The following is a 20,875-nucleotide window of genomic DNA, read 5'->3' as shown; positions in this document are numbered from 1 at the left end:
AGAAATTTACAGTTTTAATAGAAAATCTTTTTTAGGAAAAAGTTTTCTCCATGTTGCATAGCATGTTTTCATTGGTTTTATATTTATTATTTTCTTTTGATCAATTATAAAGAAATGCATTAAAATCAATTCAAAAGTTTTTAAATAATTGTGCACAGCTTTACGTTTTTAAAATGAAAAATGTCAATGAATTTAAATGTTCAAAGGAATCTTAGAAAATGTATACATTTCAGTTTGACTTTCCTTGAATTTCCACTTTTTTTTTCCCAAAAAATCTTGTTACTCATGCTAAAATATATTTTCTGATGCTCGATTCAGTTTATATCATATATGGTCATAGTTATATCATATATGGTCATTCAGTTTATATCATATATAGTCATATATGGTTTAGATTTTTCTAAATAATTAAATATTTCTAATATTTTTTTTGTTTTAGAAAATCTTTTTTAAGAAAAAGTAATCTCCATGGTGCATGTTTTTGTTATTTTTATATTATTTATTATTTTTTTAATCAATTATAAAGAAATGCATTAAAACCAATTCAAAAGTTTTTAAATAATTGTGCACAGTTTTACATTTTTAAAAGCAAAAATGTCAATGAGTTTAAATGTTCAAAGGAATCTTAGAAAATGTATACATGTCATTTTGACTTGCCTGAATTTCCAATATTTTTTCCAAAAAAAAAGAAGAAAAAAAAACTCATTACTCATGCTAAAATATATTTTCTAATGCTCGATTTTGATTCTGTTTATGTCAAATAGATCTTTTTAAAGTTTTTTTTTCTTCTGAGCAACACATTTGTATTTATTATATTATTTGCAAAAGTAATTACATAATTATTTTATGAATTTTAGAGCTTTCCCATGGTCCTTAAAAGTATTTTTAAAAAAAGTCATTCTCTTATCACCTAGAATGAGACCATGCTTTGAGGGTCGATCATTTTAGAGAGATATACTTTTTGGCATAACTTAATATTTAGCATGATTGTCCCACAATTGAATACGTGATGCGTGCCTAATAGTGAAATATAGAAACTAGTTTTAATAATTTTTTCAATGTTTTTCACAAATTTCTTGATTTACTCTTTTTTTTAAATGTATGGAAAAAAAACTGCAAATCTTAATTTCTGCACTTAATTTTCCGATTGAATTTCAATGAAATTATTAAAAATGGAATACGGTTTAGTTTCATAGAAATTGACATTTAGCTATCTGAAAATCTTTTTTTAAGAAAACCCAACCTGGGTTTGCAGAAATTACCCGATCCTACCTTGGCAAACCTTGTTAGTTAATACAAATATATGTTAATTATACCATTATAATAAAATTNAATTTTTTTTTTTTTTTTTTAATTTATTGATTTTTTTAAGAGAGGTCACTATCACTGGTGGTATATTCGATGATAAAAGATCATACTATTTTTAAGATCCTTAATTTTTCGAAAAAGTCCTTCATTTTTTTCGAAAAAATAAGTCCTTCATTTTTGCTTTATTTAGAGAGTGTGAACCCTGTTTTACGAAATATTTTTTTAGCGGCAAGTTAATTTAACATTTGATAGAAATTATTTTTGTATTAAAATCAAATCAATCTTCATCGTTGAGAAAACTGCATTTCATCATTGACAAGTATGTTAATTGTAACACAAAATGATAAGACATTTATTCACGTAAATAAAAGTGTTTAATATTATAAATGATTTATGGTTATATCTAAAATATATGTTGTAAACATATTCTCTCTCTTCTTTATTTTTAGTCGATGTTTTTTTTCCTCGTGCAGTCTGAACAAGGTGATATCTTCAAGATTACTTTAGAAACTGATGACGATGTTGTAAGTATTATGCATGGATGTAAACAAAAATAGTTTTAATCGTTATTTAAAAAAGCCTTAGAGCAATCGGTTTTTTCATTTTAGAGCAATTCATTTTTTGTGTGCCCCTTAAAAGTTTTTTTTTTTTTTTCAAATTAATCAAATGGAAATTAATCTAGTATTAAGCCCAATGGTAGAATCACCGACACACAATCACAGAATGTTCCAGAGTTCTTGCAGAAAGATTTTTCTTTTGAAAAGTATAAAGAAGAAAAAAAAATTCTTTTCTACTGAAATGAACACTTAATATTTGGATCATGCTCAATTAGCGCCGATAGTACTGTAGATCGATGTAATGTTTCGATTGTATTTTCGGCAGTTATGCATATGGATTTTCCTTGGGATTTTAAATATCTCGATATATTTCAAACAACGAATCGTGCATTTGCGTATTTACTTTTTAAGGCAAGAATTCCATCGAATTTTTGGTAGCTATTGCTATTGATTTCTCCAGTTTTTAAATCCGATATTTTTATACGATATTATTTATTACAAAAACCTAATCTCAAAACAAAACACACATTCGAGAAGTCCGATTCGCCTGGTTTTGCCGTCCATCGTTTTTCCGGCAATTACCACTCCGGATTTCATGATTTTTTATTATTTTTTTATTGTGGTGATATTTTTGGACACCGAAAGAAATAATTTGTGTGCCCCTCCCCAACAAAATTAGAGAAAACCACTCATAATATTGGAGTAAAAAATTATCACATGTTCAGTTAAAGAGAAAAATAAAAGTGCAGGGTGCGTAGCGTTTGTAAAAAGTACTTAAAGGTGCTTTTTTGGGGATTTCGTTTTTAAAAGCTTTTAAAGGTGCTTTTTTCAGCTGGCGTTTTTAAAAAGTGCTATTTATCCGAATAATTTTTCCCCCCTTCAGTGATATCTGGTGGATCCCATGCATTTAACGAAAAATTTAGAGTTTGCTACGCAATCATTCACGCGGACTTCAGGCTATGCTTCATGTCGTACCCACGTTATGACTTGCGCATGCGCGCACACTAGTAACCGAAACCCGAGTGCTCCAATTCGGGTAAAGAATATCTGATCCTTATGAAATGTTTTTCTGTTTAATTTATTTTAATTTTATTGTTTATTTTATTTTACTTCTAACACTTTTTTTGACGTAGGGGGTAAGGGTACTTTTGTTCTGAGTTCAGGGTCAAGTTGAATTCACTCGGTGATGTGGGAAAGTACTGATTGTTTCGATTTACGCTCGTATCTTTTTGGTTTTTTTCAACGCTGCAACTGTTTATAAAAAGTTTTTGTTTTTCAATAGTATCATTGATTGAATATGGATTTTTTGAGTGCTTGAACATTTTTGTAAAGTGCTTGAAAAGTTTTTAAAAAGTGCTTATTTTTGATTCAAAGATTTGGCTACGCACCCTGAAGTGTTAGCGCAGCACTTTTGTATTTTAAATTAGTAACATATATGTTGCTATTACAAGTTTCTTGCAAAAAGATATTAATGCTTNAAACCACTCATAATATTGGAGTAAAAAATTATCACTAAAGAGAAAAATAAAAGTGTTAGCGCAGCACTTTTGTATTTTAAATTAGTAACATATATGTTGCTATTACAAGTTTCTTGCAAAAAGATATTAATGCTTGAGAGTTTTGTCGCAGATAGCTTGAAGAAGTTCCTGCCACAGGAGTATTATGTGGTGTTCAGATTTAAATAGTCAGCATTCAGACTCTTGTTTTAACATTTTAGTAAATAACACTATTAAGCAAGCTCTATTATAATGAGTTTAAGTCTTATTGAGAAAGCACATAATAAATTTAAAATACTGAGTGCGCATGCAGAACATATGGCTGAATTTAAAAAATTTAAATGAATCTTATAGGATGCGAGGATTTTTTAAATCTGATATAAATAAAAATGAAAAAATATATATATTTTTTTTTTGTCAGGAAAAAAAAAGACCATTGCTAATTTAGATTTGGCAGTTTTATCATTGTCTGTAATTTGATTAGTACATGTGAATGTATTCCGGGGTTTCGTATCATCCTTCCGGGTCTAAAAATTAGGAGCCGGGCAAACTATTTTTCAGAGATACTCCACGTTTCTCAAGACCATTAGTTCTCGGATTTTTGCTTGTGGAAAACATAATCTGACAAAATTTTTACGAAATTCTACAGTCTGAAATTTAAATTCTGAAACTTCCGCTAAATCCTGTTAATGAGACATTTACATTATTACGTGTGATTTTCGCCATTTTGAATATCTGGAACTGCTCCGGGATCCACTATTATCGGGGTTCTTATTCACATGATTTTAAATATCATGTGAATAATTGATTTCCTTATTTACCTAATTTAAAAGTTATAGCAGGGTGCGTAGCGTTTGTAAAAAGTACTTAAAGGTGCTTTTTTGGGGATTTCGTTTTTAAAAGCTTTTAAAGGTGCTTTTTTCAGCTGGCGTTTTTAAAAATGCTTTTTTTTTCCGAATAATTTTTTTTCCCCTTCAGTGATATCTGGTGGATCCCATGCATTTCAGGAAAAATGGGGAGTTTGCTACGTAATCATTCACGCGAACTTCATATCGTACCCAAGTTATGACTTGCGCATGCGCGCGCACTTAAACCGAAACCCGAGTGCTCCAATTCAGATAGAGAATATCAGCTCCTTATGAAATGTTTTTCTTTTTAATTTATTTTAATTTTGTTCTTGTTTATTTTATTTTACTTCTAACACTTTTTTTGACGTAGGGCGTAAGGGTACTTTTGTTCTGAGTTCAGGGTCAAGTTGAATTCACTCGGTGATGTGGGAAAGTACTGATTGTTTCTATTTACACCCGTTTCTTTTTGTTTTTTTTTTAACGCTAAAACTGTTTATAAAAAGTTTTTGTTTTTCAATAATATCATTGATTGAATATGAATTTGTTGAGTGCTTGAAAAGTTTTTAAAAAGTGCTTATTTTTTATTCAAAGATTTGGCTACACACCCTGTATAGGTTGAGATATATATTTAAGTGATTTAAAAATCATACATAGTGCTTCATATTCACACACTTTTAAAATCCAGTATTGCAACTTGTATTCCCATAAGTTTAAAATCCATTACCACGATTCATATCCACAAATCTTGACCAGTTCCAGAAATTCATATCCAGTAATCCTGACAGTTCGGTCTGAAGAGTTGACTCTTTCTCGGGTAGATAAGTGTTGCTACCAATATAAATCAAAAATTAATTTGAATATTTAAGTAAGTTGTAAGGTTTAAAAGATAGAGCCAGGGTGCGTAGTGTTTTTAAAAAGTGCTTATTTTCAATTTTCGTTTTTTAAAAGCCCTTGAAGGTGCTTTTTTCATTGGGTGCTTATTTTTCCTTTTCATGTAAGAAAGTGCTTATTTTTCCTTTTCCAAAATAAAATTTTTCCTTTACCTTGTTGATTTTTGCTACGAATTATGCAGAAAGATGGTGTTCACATTGTTCTATTCAGCATTTTCACAATTAATTCAACCACAATTAGTGATGTAACGAATAGTGATGGGGCCGAATACTTACTTTTTAAAAATTTCTCTTTTGATTGTCATTTTGTAATTAAAGTAATTTTCAAATTTTAAATTAAAAATGAAATAAATATTAACAAAATTGCTTTTTTAATCTTTGTATACTTAAAAATTTTTTAACAACTTGATTTATTTTTTGTAATAATTTAAATATCTTGATGCCAATAACAAGGCAATATGGCTTTTATAAATCTAAATAATTAATAATAGCATATTTTAGTTATATTTATACTTGTAATTTATATGCTCTTTTATTTAAAATAAGAACTCATTACTACTGTTAAATGTATTCTTAATTTTCTCTTTTGTCAGAAAAATTATTAAAACCCAGAAATTTAAGAACTTTTTAAAAAGTTTCACTTTTGAAATTTTAATTTTGTAATTAAATAATTTTTAAATTTTATGGAACCAAACGAAACAGACTTCTTCCTATAAATGCTGAAAAAATATTATTCTTGCATCATAATTTTGGACATTACAATGATAAATGATTTTTTTATACCTGTAAACCATATATCTCATGTAGCTTGTTTCTCTAAGTATCAAGACATCCATTAAATGGATAATTAATGTTTTACATTTATAATAAATAGTTATATTGTCATATATTTATAGTGCATATTATTGATAAATAGATATTATTAAGGGAATCACAAATAAATTTTAATTGCCGATTCAGATAGTATTCACGCTTCTATTTAACAAACTATATATATTTGTATTTTAATGTAAAGGATTCCAATGCTTGTTTAAATACATCTGATGATAAATTTGCAACAAGAAAACGTTTTTATTTATGTAACATTATTAAGTACACTTATGTATTATACAATTTAAATTGAGTAAATGTTAGATTTTCTAATAATTAATGCAGTGAAATGTAACTCTGCAATATTCATGATTAAATGTATTTAAAAGCACATTAAAAAAACATCTTTCTTTATTATTATGAATTTATTCAGCCAAATATCTAATAATATTCATATTCAACCGAATAACTTCAGTATTCAGCTAGGCCGAATACTGAATATTTGTTACATCCCTAACCACAATCTATTTCTGCTTATCGTCAGTCCGTAGCGTATTAAAGCGCCATTTGATTTGCATGATTAAAAAAATTTTGACAATTGTCCAAAACAGTGCCGAAAGTTTTATTTATTTATTTTTTAAAACCAGGTAAAACCGTCAATTTTCAAAAACTTTCCAATCCTACCTAATTGTGTTTTTTTTTTAGTGTTTAAAAATATTTATTTGAGTGCTTGAAAAGTGCTTAAAAGGTGTTTATTTTTTGTTGAATAATTTGGCTACGCACCCTGTAGAGCTGATAAAATTAATAATGTTGCATTAAATGTGGTTCAACAGAGTGAAAATCTAAACTTTAAAAAAAAACAAAAAAAAATCTCATATAGAGATGCATGAGAATGAAGATAACTCTTAATGTAATTTTAATGGATTTGAAGCTTTTTATAAATTACTTTTTTTATGTTTTAAGAGAAGTCATAGTTTATACTAAGAACCATTAAATGACTCTGCTATGTATACATGTAGTTTTCTAAACTTTAGTGTTTATTTTACAGGTGAGTGAGGTTAAGTTGAAATATTTTGACACTGTGCCTGTTGCGTCCTCTTTGTGTGTATTAAAAACTGGTTTTCTTTTTGTTGCATCTGAATTTGGAAATCAGTAAGTTACATTAGTTCTTAAATTTCTGGCCTTTTATATACTTAATTTTTTTTAAAAATTATTATGTTATTTATACGCAACATAAAAAGCTGCAACTAATCTTTTTATGTTTCATCTAAATCTTCCTTATTTAATATTCTGAACTAAATGCTCTTTCTTACACTTTACTTTTCACATCCTGTCTTATAATCTATTTTTGGCTTCAAATTATGCATTTTTGATTTTTTTCCTTTAATTGAACCGGAGGGAAAGACTTTTTCTCTCTACCTATGTAATAGACCAATTGTAATGACTCAGATTTCCCTTATTCTCTAAGACAAAACTTATTACGGATTTATTTTGCAAGAGCTTTATTGAGGAGCCTTTGATTTGTACATTACTTGGAAGATTGTTCTATTTCTAATAATAATTAAATAAATATTGCAGGGGTGATTGTGCTCCGGAAAAAAATCCGGATTTCCAGATTTTTCGCTAGCTGCGATCCGAAAGTTGCCAAAACTCCAAAGTCCAGAAGTAATAAAATACGAAGTTTCAAATGATACTCCAACTATTACAGTTCCTTTGCAATTTATTTATTTATTTTTTTTTACAGAGAATTATAATTTCTTCAAAATAGTCCTATTTTTGAGCTATTTCCTAGAGCTTTTATTACTCTAATTATGACAGAAACAACTCAAATATTTCTAAATCAGACCATTTTTTCATGCAAATTCTAAAGTTTTATGCTTTATCAGCACCTGTTATCTATTCAATTCTCAGCTAGATTGCCCTTTTTTTTCCCATGACTTATTTTACATTTATGGTAATTTGTTTTTTCTCCTTTTAGTTCTTTTTTTGGAATACTGGAACTTTATTTTTTATAGATAATAAGTTTGATCTACTTCTTTCAATATAATGTGTCATATTTTGTACAAAATGTCTCAAATTTAGCAAATGACTTTTTATTCTAAAACTACTAAAAGTGTTGGTAAATCAATTCTCAGCTTTTTTTTTTTCCATGACTTATTTTACATTTATCATAATTTGTTTTTTCTCCTTTAGTTCTTTATTTGGAATACTGGAACTTTATTTTTTATAGATAATAAGTTTGATCTACTTCTTTCAATATAATGTGTCAAATTTAGCACAAGACTTTTTATTCTAAAACTACTAAAAGAGTCGGTAAACGAACTACTGAACGTACAAAGTAAATGTACTGCTGAAAACTGAAACCAGTCACCTCAGCTTGGTAAATAAGAACATCAATGTAGAATGCTTGTAAAATAACATTTTAATGTTCTATTAACCCTTTGATGGTTATGAACGAGTTGGTTTTACTGTCTACAGATGGCAGTACGGGTTCCATGAATTTTTTTTCATAATGAAGGGGGAATTTTTTTTTTTATGCTTATTTTGGCTCGATTTTTAGAGTGTTTGTAAAGTAAAATAACTCAAAAGCGAAAGTTAAATAATTATGATGATGATTATGATTCTTAAAGATTTTTAGGTAATTACTGTAATTTTTTATAGCGTGTACAAAAAGATTTTTATTTAATTACTTTCAATTTCCTTTCAATTTAATATTTGTCTTATATTTATAATTAACTATTATCATTTATATAATTGATTATAATTATTTATAATTTAATATTTGATAATCATTTTAAAGTTTGTAAAAGCTGTTATTTATGTACTACAAATACTTTAAGAAATTTTTTTAATGCGTGAGGCGAGTTATCTTAGGCATCGCCAGAGAAGGGTGACATTTTCGGAAGAACGACCGGGAAAAAACAGCTGCCACTTTCGACTACTGTTTACTCATTGTACTGCTCGTATTAAGTGAATGAAAACTGCTCATTTCCCTAACCGTCAAAGGGTTAAATCTGTGTTAATAATTCTTGCTTTTGTATATATTATTAAAAGCATATTAAACATTTTCCATTTTAAGTTACCTGTACCAAATTGCCCATCTCGGAGATGATGATGATGAGCCAGAGTTTAGCAGCGCCATTCCCCTGGAAGAGGGAGACACGTTCTTTTTCGGACCGAGGGCTTTGAAAAATCTTGTTTTAGTTGATGAACTGGAAAGTTTGTCTCCCATCATGCACTGTCAAATAGCTGATTTGGCCAATGAAGACACCCCTCAGCTCTACGTTGCCTGTGGCAGAGGTCCAAGGTCTACATTAAGGGTTCTGAGACATGGATTAGAGGTGAATATCTTTTATTAAAAACAGGGTTTTGGACGTCCTAAACTGGCTTTGGACAGGACATGTGGGTTTTAGTGTCTTAAAGTGTCCAAAACCTTGAACTTTGGTAGAAAGTAAAAATTCTATGGGTGTAACCATTGTACACATAATAATTTCATGTATCAATAAATATTTGATATTTTTCATACAATTTACTTTAACTTATTAAAGGAAAATAATATAATATGAAAAGGTTTATAATTTTTGAAGATCCATAATTCATTGAACAACAAAATTGAATACCTTATCCTNACAAAATAACTGAAAAATGTAATAACAGTTTTGAAGGGCATATCATCATGAATGAAATAAAAGTATTCTTGAATAGTACTACTATAGATAAATAAACCTGTTTATGACTAACCAAGCATTTAGTCCCTAATAGCTTAACCTGTATGGCAAGGTCAAACTTCAGTTATGTACTATTGTATGAGAGGACCCATTGAACTTGATTACTGATTAATCTTCATTTGTTTAATGTTTAAATTGAAGAGTCAAGCATTATTAATAAAACATTATACTTTTAAATTAAAAACGAATATTCTCTAGTAGATTTAATTATCAATGTGTTATTAGTTCTATGTTTATTTTATCTTTTAAATATTGTTCAGATAAAATTGTGACATAATTTGAGTAATAGGGTTTTGGATAGGACGGTTTAAACCGTGGATTAATCCATTCTGTCCTAAAACCTTGCCAAACCTGATTAAAAATAGTAACAATTCTGTTTATTTGTTGATGATCATGTAGATGTTGCTTTCTAGGAGGGCACTTCATAAGAATTGTGTGGCAGCCACTTTCCCAATTGTTCCTCTGTCTGCTGTTATCTTAATGACTCGATCAGACGCCTACTCTGCTTCACGTTTACACTGTTTCCTCTTCGTAACATTGTTTTGAATTTATGACATCTCTGGTGCTACAGAGGGTTTCACATTCTAAAATTTTGTATAGACAAAAGTTTAATTCATCAGGTGGTTGGAATGCTCTTTATTGCCCCTTTCGTCAGCATTGCTCTAAATCCATCATTGTATAAATTTGCTTTTCAAATATATTGCATCTATTATACAAGTATATATATGGTTTGTGAAGCAAGGGAGGAAAAAAGACAATAGTTTAATAATGAAACTAAACAGATTTAACAAAAAAAAGGGGGAAGGAAGTTTAAAAGCGATATGAACGATGAGAGCTGCCTACAGGATAAGGACTGATTGCTAAATTAGATTGTTCTTTATAAAGGAGTAAAATAGTAATTAATATTCAGGATTTTTCCCGACTGGTTGCTCTAGAGCAGGGATGGCGAACCTTCATGCACCAACGTGCCATTTTTTCTAAAATGTATTTTAATGAGGTCATAGACGCGCCGACAAATAGTTTTGACTTCGTGATTATTGGGTAAATAATAATACTAAATACTATCAACTCAAAACTCTTTATTTACTACGAAATTTTTTTTTTTTTTTTTGCAATGTCTCAGTTATACGCGTAATTCAACTGAAAGTAGCATAAGTGTGACTTCTGTTGTTGCAGATTAGATGACAAATAGCATATATTAGGGTTATAAAATGTTAGTTTAAGCAGAACTGTTAATTTTTTATGCTAGTTATTTATTGTTCGCTTGTATTTTATGGTTATTAATTACTTTTTGGCATTAATTGTTATTTTTTTTGTGAATTTTAATTGAATTGTTAATATGCTTCATAGTGAACTTTGTGATCGGTGGCGTGCCCAAAATATTGTGCCTCGTGCCATAAGTGGCACGCGTGCCATTGGTTCGCCATCCCTGCTCTAGAGCCTTGGGTTTTGGCACTTTTCCCTTCTGGATGGTCGGGCACCTTTCAATGAGGAAGTAGGTGGTTTCGAGGATGATAGATGATGAAATTTTACTACTACACACTCATATATATGTGTGTGTATGTATATACATATATCAGGGTGATTCTGAAAAGATGGGCAAAATTTTAGGAAGTGATAGTATATACCCAAGCAAAAAGTTTTTATCAAAAAAATGCATGGTTGAAAACAAAATGCAAAGGTACTGGCTCATTTGGAAATTGTTTGATGCAAATGTGAAAGCTCCATTCCTGTTGCGAGTTACTGCACTGCGTTACTTGTCGCCAAGCTTTCGGCCACTTCAGGGAAAGTTCGTGATATGCCTGGTGTGTTTCAGAATGTTCGCCTATCTTTTCTTCGCTGTTGCATAGCCGCTGTCGGCCACTGTTTTGAACACTTATTGTAATCACGTGCCATTAAATTTGCTTTTATAACTAAAGTTCATCGTTCTTTGAGTGTTTTTGCTTCATATAAGAACTTTGAACAGAACTTCATAAACTTTGACACCCTCTAGCGATTTTGCGTTTTGTTTTCGACCATGCATTCTTGGGTAAAAATTGTTTGCTTGGGTGTGTACTATCACTTCCTAAAATTTTGCCCATCTTTTTAGAATATAGAGAGAGATATTAATTAGAAGAAAATTCATGAAATAATATCCATTGACTGAGAAATTGCGCTGAATATCCGGGGGAACTATAAACAAGCAAATAATAGAAGGCACTGAGTTTCAAAGCAGCTTCAGGATCATGCTCTGCAATGCAGGATAGCAGGGGTGATTGTATTCTGGGTGTACCGCGAACATCAACTAAATCTATTAACTTTTTCTTTCGTAGGTGTCAGAAATGGCTGTCTCAGAACTTCCTGGAAATCCTAATGCTGTCTGGACTGTAAAAAGAAAATCTGATGGTGTGTATGATTTTAATTGAAACACCCTTTTCCCCCACCATCATTGATATTAAAATATGTATCCCCTTGAATGGATAATAATAAATATTGAACCTTCAAGGGACCGAAATTTCGGTTCACTATAACCGGGAGTTCACTATATCCGTTAAGTATGCAATTTAACTAATGGTTTCCAAACTCCTCCCTTTTATTACGCATTATTCAAATAAATGACTGAAAAATATTATGTAGTAGCAAAAAATGTGTTATTTTATGTTATTTAAAAAAATGTGTTACTCTTCGTCTTGCGTACAAAAAAAAGTTAGTAATCTTTAGCTGATGAGCAATCCTCAACATCAGATATGGAAACACTTCCTGACTCTCAGATAAATATTCCTGAATTTCTGTTATTCCGCTTTTTAAACCTGCCTAACCTGTCATTCGAGCACATAAAAGTAGTCTCATAAAATCGCTTAGCAAATTAATTGACATTTGTCCAGATACTTCGATTGGTGAACCACTTCAGTAATGCTTCTACAACATCCTTGTGATCTGCTTTTCTCAACTTTTTCTGCCATCTAAATTTTTTTCAGGAGCAGAAATTATTAATTGCCTATTTTTCCATATATTGCAAACTGCATATTTGGATAGTTTATATTCTCCTTCAAATATCAGCTTGATTGCACCCATTTTCAATTTTTCTGATTATGCTATTTTTATCATCAATGCAGAACGTTTAACTGAACTGAGAGCAAAAGGAGTTGAAATGACGGCCTTATCAACACATGGTGTCCAACCCTTTGACCAATCATGAATAATTACTCATTCCCTCTGACAGAAAATGCGTATTGATCCCCCTGACTCCTTACAGGTACATTACTGCCTGAGTGGGAAACATTTGCTTGGTTTGTTTAGGGATGGGAAAGTGAGATAGAAGAAGCCAACAGGAAAAAATGCTTATCGCTGCATTCCCCTCTATAGATGGTTTTAAAAATCGGTATACGTATTTATTTCGAAGTAGAAATTTCAAAATTATTACCAAAAAAAATGAAGAAAAGAATCAGTCGAAGACAGAAAAATGTTCATTATATTCTACTTCTTCACTTTTTTGGTTCACTATATCCACAAAAAATAACATTATACGTGTATAGCAAGGCAGGGGACCGAACATTTTCAGGGATGAGATTCTTCCGCGGATTCGCGGATTTCCGCTTTTTTTTCAGATTTTTCCNTTCACTATATCCACAAAAAATAACATTATACGTGTATAGCAAGGCAGGGGACCGAACATTTCGTTCATTATATCCGGGAGTTCACTATAGCGGGGTTCGACTGTATTACCCTGGTATGGATTATTTTCACGTTGAAACATTAGGTATGTTATTTATCAAAATTAACTTATTAGGACTAGCCTATTATTTTTAATGTATTTCTCGCCTAGACATTCAGCAAGTGGTCACTATAGCAGATAAATTCCTGTGTATTTCTTAAGGTCACCTTACTCAGGTGGTCACTTTTACAGGTTACACTATAATTCTCAATGAACTTAGACACTCTTTCTGAAATAGAATACTTAGAAACTGTATCCAAATTTAAAATTGCTAGCGGTCGCCCATCATGTCTGTAAGGGTTGTTACAATGTCTGCCTGTATAATACACATTGTACGATATTCTGAAAGTGTTTAAACATTTTAAAGGTTTTTTTTTTTTTTTTCAAATTTTATTCTAAATATATTCTATCAGATCTTTATTTTTTTATGAACTTTTTTTTTTCTCTGCAAAATTGTTCGCATGATGAAAATAACTTTTAGTGCTGTTAAATGCTTGTGAAATTACTTTAAAAATGATAGGCCATATTCTCTTTTAATTACGCAATTATTAAATCATTCCAAACTAAACATTCTTTTTTTTTTCTTTGAAAAAGTATCTAGTATCGATCGTGTTTAAATAAAGAATCGGTGCACCTAAAGAGTTTCACATTTACTGATGATGTTTCAGCTATATTAAACTATTTCATTTACTATAGCATTATTTGTTTTAATTGATGATCATCCTTTTTTCCTTAATGTTTCTCAGCAAAAATACATAGAATTTTGTTTCTTATTTTCGTCTTTTTAAAAAATGGTAACTACTCAAAGTGGAATAGTTAAGGATGATATAAAACTAATTCATTTAATCACAAATATAGCATTAAGTATGAATAGCTGTTCTGATTAAACAAGTTTATTTTTCAGCAATTATAACTAATATAGTTAACCCAATACAACTCATACAATTGTGATGTCTCTTTAATATAATGTGTACAATATGTACTGGGAAAACACAGGGCAGCTTTTAAAGCTCAAACCGATATTCATGAAGAACTTAATATAATTTGACTATTTTATATTTCTGTAACCATGATTTCATTGCAGAGGAGTTTGATGCTTTCATCATTGTGTCTTTCGTCAATGCTACTTTGGTCTTGTCGATTGGAGAAACGGTTGAAGAAGTGACGGACTCTGGATTTCTCGGAACAACACCCACTCTGGCTTGCGCTCAGATCGGTGACAATGCCCTCGTCCAAGTATGTCATTTATTGCTCAGTTTTCTATACTATATTGTGTTTTTCTTTCATTGCAGGGCTGCCACAGGTGACTAAAATACAACTATTTGCAACTATTTTCAGCATGAGGCGACTATGGCAACTCTTTTTGCCTGAAAAGGCTTAAAAAAATCAACTATTTTCTGGAAAAGGAAGCTTCTCTGTACTCCTAGCAGTGTTTTTTTTAGCATAAATTGGGTTGAAAACCTGCAGCCCGCGAAATCTGAACACACTGAGTTTCTTTTCTTAAAAAATAATAAATAATTAAAACATTAAAAAATGAAACATTTTAGATTACAAATTTGAGTCATCACTTTTTAATGCGTTCAATTTGCACAAATTCAATCGTAAGTCTATTTTGTTTCTCAATCGCCATTGCAACGGTTATTGCTACACGATTTTAAAAAACCCAATTTTAAATACGATATTACGATGCATGAACTCTGAATTTGAGTAATCACTTTTTACAGTGTATATATATATATATATGCTAAATCAATTTTTGATAAGATGAAAATTTTCTTAGAATAAGGGTGTTTTTTTTAATGAAAAAGTATTTTTTGAATGAATTCTAGTAATTAAAAGTATTTAATTCTCTGCAAATATACTAATTTTTTTTATATAAAAATTTAGTTCTAGAACACTAACGTTTATATAAAAATTATCATAATTGCCACCAGCTTGACTAAATGGATCATGGTATCTGACAATTAAGTCATTAACAAAATTTTAGTCCTATTTTTGATGAATTTTTGTTCTTATTTAGGCAACTATTTTCCTAGTTTTCGGCTACTATTTTCATGCTTTAGGCTACTAAAAGCAACTAATTTGTTAATTTTTTTCTGTGTCAACCCTGTATATTGTGTTTTTCTTTCATTGTAAAAATAAAAATTGGACCTGTTTAATTCCAGATATATCCTGATGGAATTCGTCACATACGAAACGACAAGCGAGTGAACGAGTGGCGCACGTCGGGCAAAAAAACGATCACAAAATGTGCCGTGAACCAGCGGCAAGTGGTGATATCACTAACCGGTGGTGAACTAGTTTATTTTGAAATGGATCCTGTGAGTTATACCTCTTTGATTTATTGTTTTCAATTTTTATAATTTAAGTACATGAACATTCCAATTTAAAGAATTTAATGTTATTAGTTTAATTAAAAAAAAAAACCATTTTTTTGTAATTTCGAAACATTTTTCTGTCAACAGATTTTAAAATAAAAATTCTTTCCTCACGTGCAATGCTATATGAGTCAAATCCTTATGCTTAAAAAAAGTTCTTTTATTGAAATTATAACAATGTTTTAATCAATATCTTTAAACTAGAAAATTCAGGATGGCCCGTGAAATCAGGAAAGTTTATCCATCTAGAAATTTTGCTAAAAAATTAGGGAAAAATAATAAATTTGTGCTCAAAATTTCCTCCATAAAAATTGGTCTTGTAAATTTTTTTTTTTAAAAAAAAGCTCATTTTCAACCTTAATGGCACGTATAAGTGTTTTGTGTTAAAGAATTAAGATTATGGATTAAGGAAGAAGAATAAAATTTATTCCATGAGTTGCTAAAATTTGTTTTGAAAATATGCTGAGCCCATTTTACATATACAGGATGCGTTGCGTTTTTAAAAAGTGCTTAAAGGTGCTTATTTTCGATTTTCAAAAGCCCCTTAAGGTGCTTTTTCATGAGGTGTTTTTAAAAAATGCTTATTTTTCTTTTTTTCAAAATTAGATTTTTCCTTTACCATGTTGATTTTTGCTACGAATTATGCAAAAAAAAAAACAGCTCACATTGTTCTATTCAACATTTTCACAATTCATTCAAACCCAATCAATCTACTTCGCCGTATTGTCAGTCCGTAGCGTATGAAAACTCCATTCGTTTTACACGATTCAAAATTTCGTGATTTTTGACTATAGTAAAAAACAATGTCAAAGGTTTTTTTTTCGACATGTAGGTTAAAACAAGATAGAACTGTCAATTGTCAAAAACTTTCCAACCTTGCCTAGTTATGATATTTTTTTAAAGTTTGCCTTTCCTTGCTTTGCAAATTTTAGCGTCGCCTTTTAATTCTATTTGATAATTGTTTGTTTTACCACTTTACATCTTTACCTCCTTTTGTTTTACATTTGAGATTTTCTTGGCTCCTTACGCCTTTTTTTTCTGTCTTACCTGTTGTCAATTTGTCATGGACTGTATTGGTTCTTTGACCTATATTAACTTGGGACCTCCGATTAAATGTGACCTTTTAATGTTTTCTTATGTTCACCTCAGGTGCACGTTTTTTTAGTGGTTCTCTTTATGTTTTACTGTTCTTGAATACATCAACAGTTTATACTTTGTGTCATTTATTAACCTGTCACAATGTTATTGATAGCTTTGGTTTAGCGACCCAACTTACTCTGTATTATTACTTGTTTTAATCCTATGTACTGCCAGCACATGATGCATTGTATGTCATACTGTACTTTCCTGCGATGTGTTGTAAAATTTTTCATTTGTGTCTTTGGCTCACTATAAGGGAAGTCCCGTTGGCTTCGACACTATAACAGGGTGGCCACCCACCTTGAAAACCTGGAATTACCAGGGAATTTTTTTTATACTGGAAAAAACCTGGAAATATCAGGGAAATTTGGATAAAAACCTGGAAAAATCAGGGAATTTTAAAGAAAGGCTGGAAATTTTTTCTTTGATAATTTTTTTTAATTTCACTTATTTAAATTATTTACTAATTTTCTTAATTTAAATTATTTCATCCATTATACCCACTTTTTTTAAACGGAAATGTATCGCCAAACAGTTGAAATATCATCAACTTAGCGATACTTTGCTTGCATCAAAATTTGCTCCATTACAGCTCTGTTAAACTAGAATGCCACATAAAATTCTCCCACGGTTGCTAAACGAATGTAGAAACCTTTGACCGCTATGGGACTGTGCAATTTAGGAAAGATTCTGGTGGAGGTGGAAAAAGGGATTAGGATATTAGCTTCTGTTTTTAAATTCTGTCCTTGGGCTGAATCCATTTATGGCTCAAGTTTGTTCCGATGCTTTGGTGGTAATTTTTTTTTTCTATTTTGACAAAATGTTTTTGTATTTTTAACTTTATAAAATTCTCCAAAAATTAGTTGGTTATAATTTAATAATAATAGATTTTATATTGCACTCTTTTTCTGAAAGCTTTTCTACTCCCATTCAAAGAAATCTGTGAATTATTTTTTCTCAGCAAACCAACCAATCACACATTTTTTTACAATCGCTAACAGCAATGTTTGTCGACAAATCGTTACAATTGTTGCATTAATGCTAATTTTTTTTATTTCATTTTAACCTTTTATAACATATTTTAATTTTAAAAAAAAGTTTTTTTAAGAACCAACTATATATTTATATTTAATTTTACTCTTTTGTTGGTCAATATGATTTTTGATTCGATATTTTGTACCAAAACATTAAAAAATAAATTTAAAAAAATCTTGAAAATTGTCAAAATAAATTATTTTTTTCAAGATGATATGTTAAAAAAATAACATTTTGAATAAAATATTTTATAATATAGACACTTTTCTTGTGCACATCCTACACTTTATAAGAAGAAAAAAACAAAAACCTGGAAATTTTAAGATTTTTATCTGGAAAAATCAGGGAAATTTGAAATCTGATTTGAGTGGCCACCCTGTATAAGGCGGGACTCTCAGAGCATTTTAATTGTTTTACTGCTGTTGCCATCAGACTGTAATGTTTTCGTATTTTTGTATTTTTTGTATTTTATGTACTTTTCTGTTTTTCTTGATTTTAGTAAACATTTACCCGTATACCCTAAATTGGGGCAGGTCGGGGTAAATATTTCATATTTTTTAAAAGTGCTTAAAAGGTGCTTATTTTTTGTTGAATAATTTGGTCATACACCCTGTATAAAATAAAAATTCTTTGCTCAAGTGTAATGCTATGAGTCAAATCCTTATGCTTAAAAAAAGTTGTTTGATTGAAATTATAACACAATGTTTTATTATCAATATCTTTAAACTAGAAAATTCAGGTGTCCAGTGAAATCAGGAAAGTTTATCCATCTAGAAATTTAGCTCAAAAATTTAAGGAAAAATAATAAATTTGTGTACCCTAAGCTCAAAATTTCCTCCATGAAATCTTGTAACAATATTTTTTTTTTTTAAATAAAAGCTTATATTCAAGCTTAATGGCACATTTTTTGTGTGTCATGGGTTAAAAAAAAAATTTCTTCCATGAGTTGCTAAAATCTGTTTTGAAAATATGCTGTGCCCATTTTGCATATAGTGTAGTCTCTTCATTATAAGCCTATATTACTAGGTTTCTTATTTGACTAACCTTTTCAGTCAGGCCAATTGAATGAATACAAGGACAGAAAAGTGATGACCGCAGATGTTATATGCATGGCCCTTGCCAGTGTGCCCAGTGGAGAGCAGAGAGCCAGGTTTTTAGCTGTGGGGTTGCTGGACAACACAGTCCGCATCATATCTCTCGATCCTTCGGTGAGTCACTTCTCTCTTTGACCATTTACTAAAAATACTTTTTTTTTTTTCATTTTAATTATGGCATTTAATCAGCATATCATAGTTGTCAACTGTTCAGAATTTTACGGATTTGTTCCTAATTTTTAAATCAAATCTGCAAATCTGATATTTTTATAAAAATTCTGAATTTTGGTGAAACTGCAGTATTTTTGCTTTTTAACCAATCCCTTGTTATGATCGCCACTGGCACGCTTCCTCTGATTATTTCCCAGAAATAATTTTTAATAGCTTTTTATTGGAAAATACTATTCCAATAGCTGTTGCTGATCATTTCACTAAATTGAATCTTAAACAACTATTGTTACTTTTTAAGAAATGTATTGTAGTATTTAAACTCTTGCATCAAAAATATTTGTTTCTGACGTAGTTTAATATTTACCTGTGTTTCATAATTTGGAGAAGAATAATTATGTATTAATAGGTAATGGTTGTTTTTAAACTATTATACCGGGATTCCTAATTATAAAATAACATAAATATTATAAATTTCCCACTAGAGATAGTGTTTATAATTTTGGTTTACTAATTTACATAAGGTATTTCAATATATGTCTATTAATGTTATTATTTAATAGTTAAATTGTTGTCTTACTCTCGTGATTGGTGCGTATAATTTTGTCGTGCATTTTAATATTGCTTTCATATAAAAATCATCACCTATTCAAATTCCGTTTCTATTCTCGCATTCATATTGAGATTAACATGGTATCCGCTCAGCTTAAAAGTCGTGAAAAATCATTGAAAGACATGAATTTCAGTTTTGAACAAAATTTGTCATGAAATGTCATGACTTTAACTATTTTTTTTAAAAAAAATCATGAAAAATCATGAATTAAGTTGCCGAAAAATCTAATTTTTGAAATTGAATTTACCCCTCCCCCCAGTTTCATGATGTTCTGAATGTCTGAATTTGTAACAAAATCCCCACTCACAGTCATATTTGATTAAAATATAAACTGTTTTTTTTCGTGTTCTTTAAAAATTACGGTTTTCTTTAAAAAAATGAAAGAAAAAACATCATTTCTAGAGCAAATTATCTTTTAAACTTCTGTGATTTCAGAATTATTTTTATTATTTTTATTTAATCAATTTAAAATTTTAGCTGAAGCATGCCAGTCATTGGCAAATTTTTTTTATTCTGAAATGAGAACAGAAAAATAANAAAATCATTGAAAGTCATGAATTTCAGTTTTGAACAAAATTTGCCATGAAATGTCATGATTTTAACTATTTTTTTAAAAAAAATCATGAAAAGTCATGGATTTAGGTTGCCGAAAAATCTAATTTTTGAAATTGAATTTGCCCCTCCCCCCAGTTTCATGATGTTCTGAATATCTGAATTTGTAACAAAATCCCCACTCACAGTCATATTTGATTAAAATATAAAATGTTTTTTTCGTGTTCTTTAAAAATTGTGGTTTTCTTTCAAAAAATGAAAGAAAAAACATCATTTCTAGAGCAAATTATCTTATAAACTTCTGTGATTTCAGAATTATTTTTATTATTTTTATTTTATCAATTTAAAATTCTAGCTGAAGCACGCCAGTCATTGGCAAATTTTTTTAATTCTGAAATGAGAACAGAAGAATAAAAGTATTTCTTTCCTTCTGATGAACAAGAAAAGTATCTTTCGAATATAATTCTGCAGAGAAAAAAACTTTTTTGCTTTTGTATTTTTTTTCCAGCTATTTTATTGCTTCAACTCTTTCTTTACTCTGTTTTTTAAATCCATAAATATGAA

The 20,875-nt window shown here is 29.7% G+C and overlaps 1 protein-coding gene across 1 annotated transcript in view; it reads left to right on the top strand.

Moving 5' to 3' along the window:
• Nucleotides 1–20,875, top strand: part of LOC107440964 (splicing factor 3b subunit 3) — a 71,920-nt gene that overhangs the window by 18,583 nt on the left and 32,462 nt on the right. Inside the window, exons 8-14 of the mRNA XM_016054065.3 lie at nt 1,758–1,832; nt 6,958–7,061; nt 8,989–9,250; nt 11,950–12,022; nt 14,416–14,567; nt 15,497–15,652; nt 18,937–19,092. Of these exons, the coding sequence (XP_015909551.1) occupies nt 1,758–1,832; nt 6,958–7,061; nt 8,989–9,250; nt 11,950–12,022; nt 14,416–14,567; nt 15,497–15,652; nt 18,937–19,092 (978 nt within the window). The remainder of the gene's footprint in view (nt 1–1,757; nt 1,833–6,957; nt 7,062–8,988; nt 9,251–11,949; nt 12,023–14,415; nt 14,568–15,496; nt 15,653–18,936; nt 19,093–20,875) is intronic.

Source organism: Parasteatoda tepidariorum, chromosome 10, assembly GCF_043381705.1.
Source record: "Parasteatoda tepidariorum isolate YZ-2023 chromosome 10, CAS_Ptep_4.0, whole genome shotgun sequence".
Lineage (NCBI taxonomy): Eukaryota > Metazoa > Arthropoda > Arachnida > Araneae > Theridiidae > Parasteatoda > Parasteatoda tepidariorum.
The sequence above is the reverse complement of the archived record's forward strand: the minus strand, read 5'-3'. Positions and strand labels throughout refer to the sequence as shown.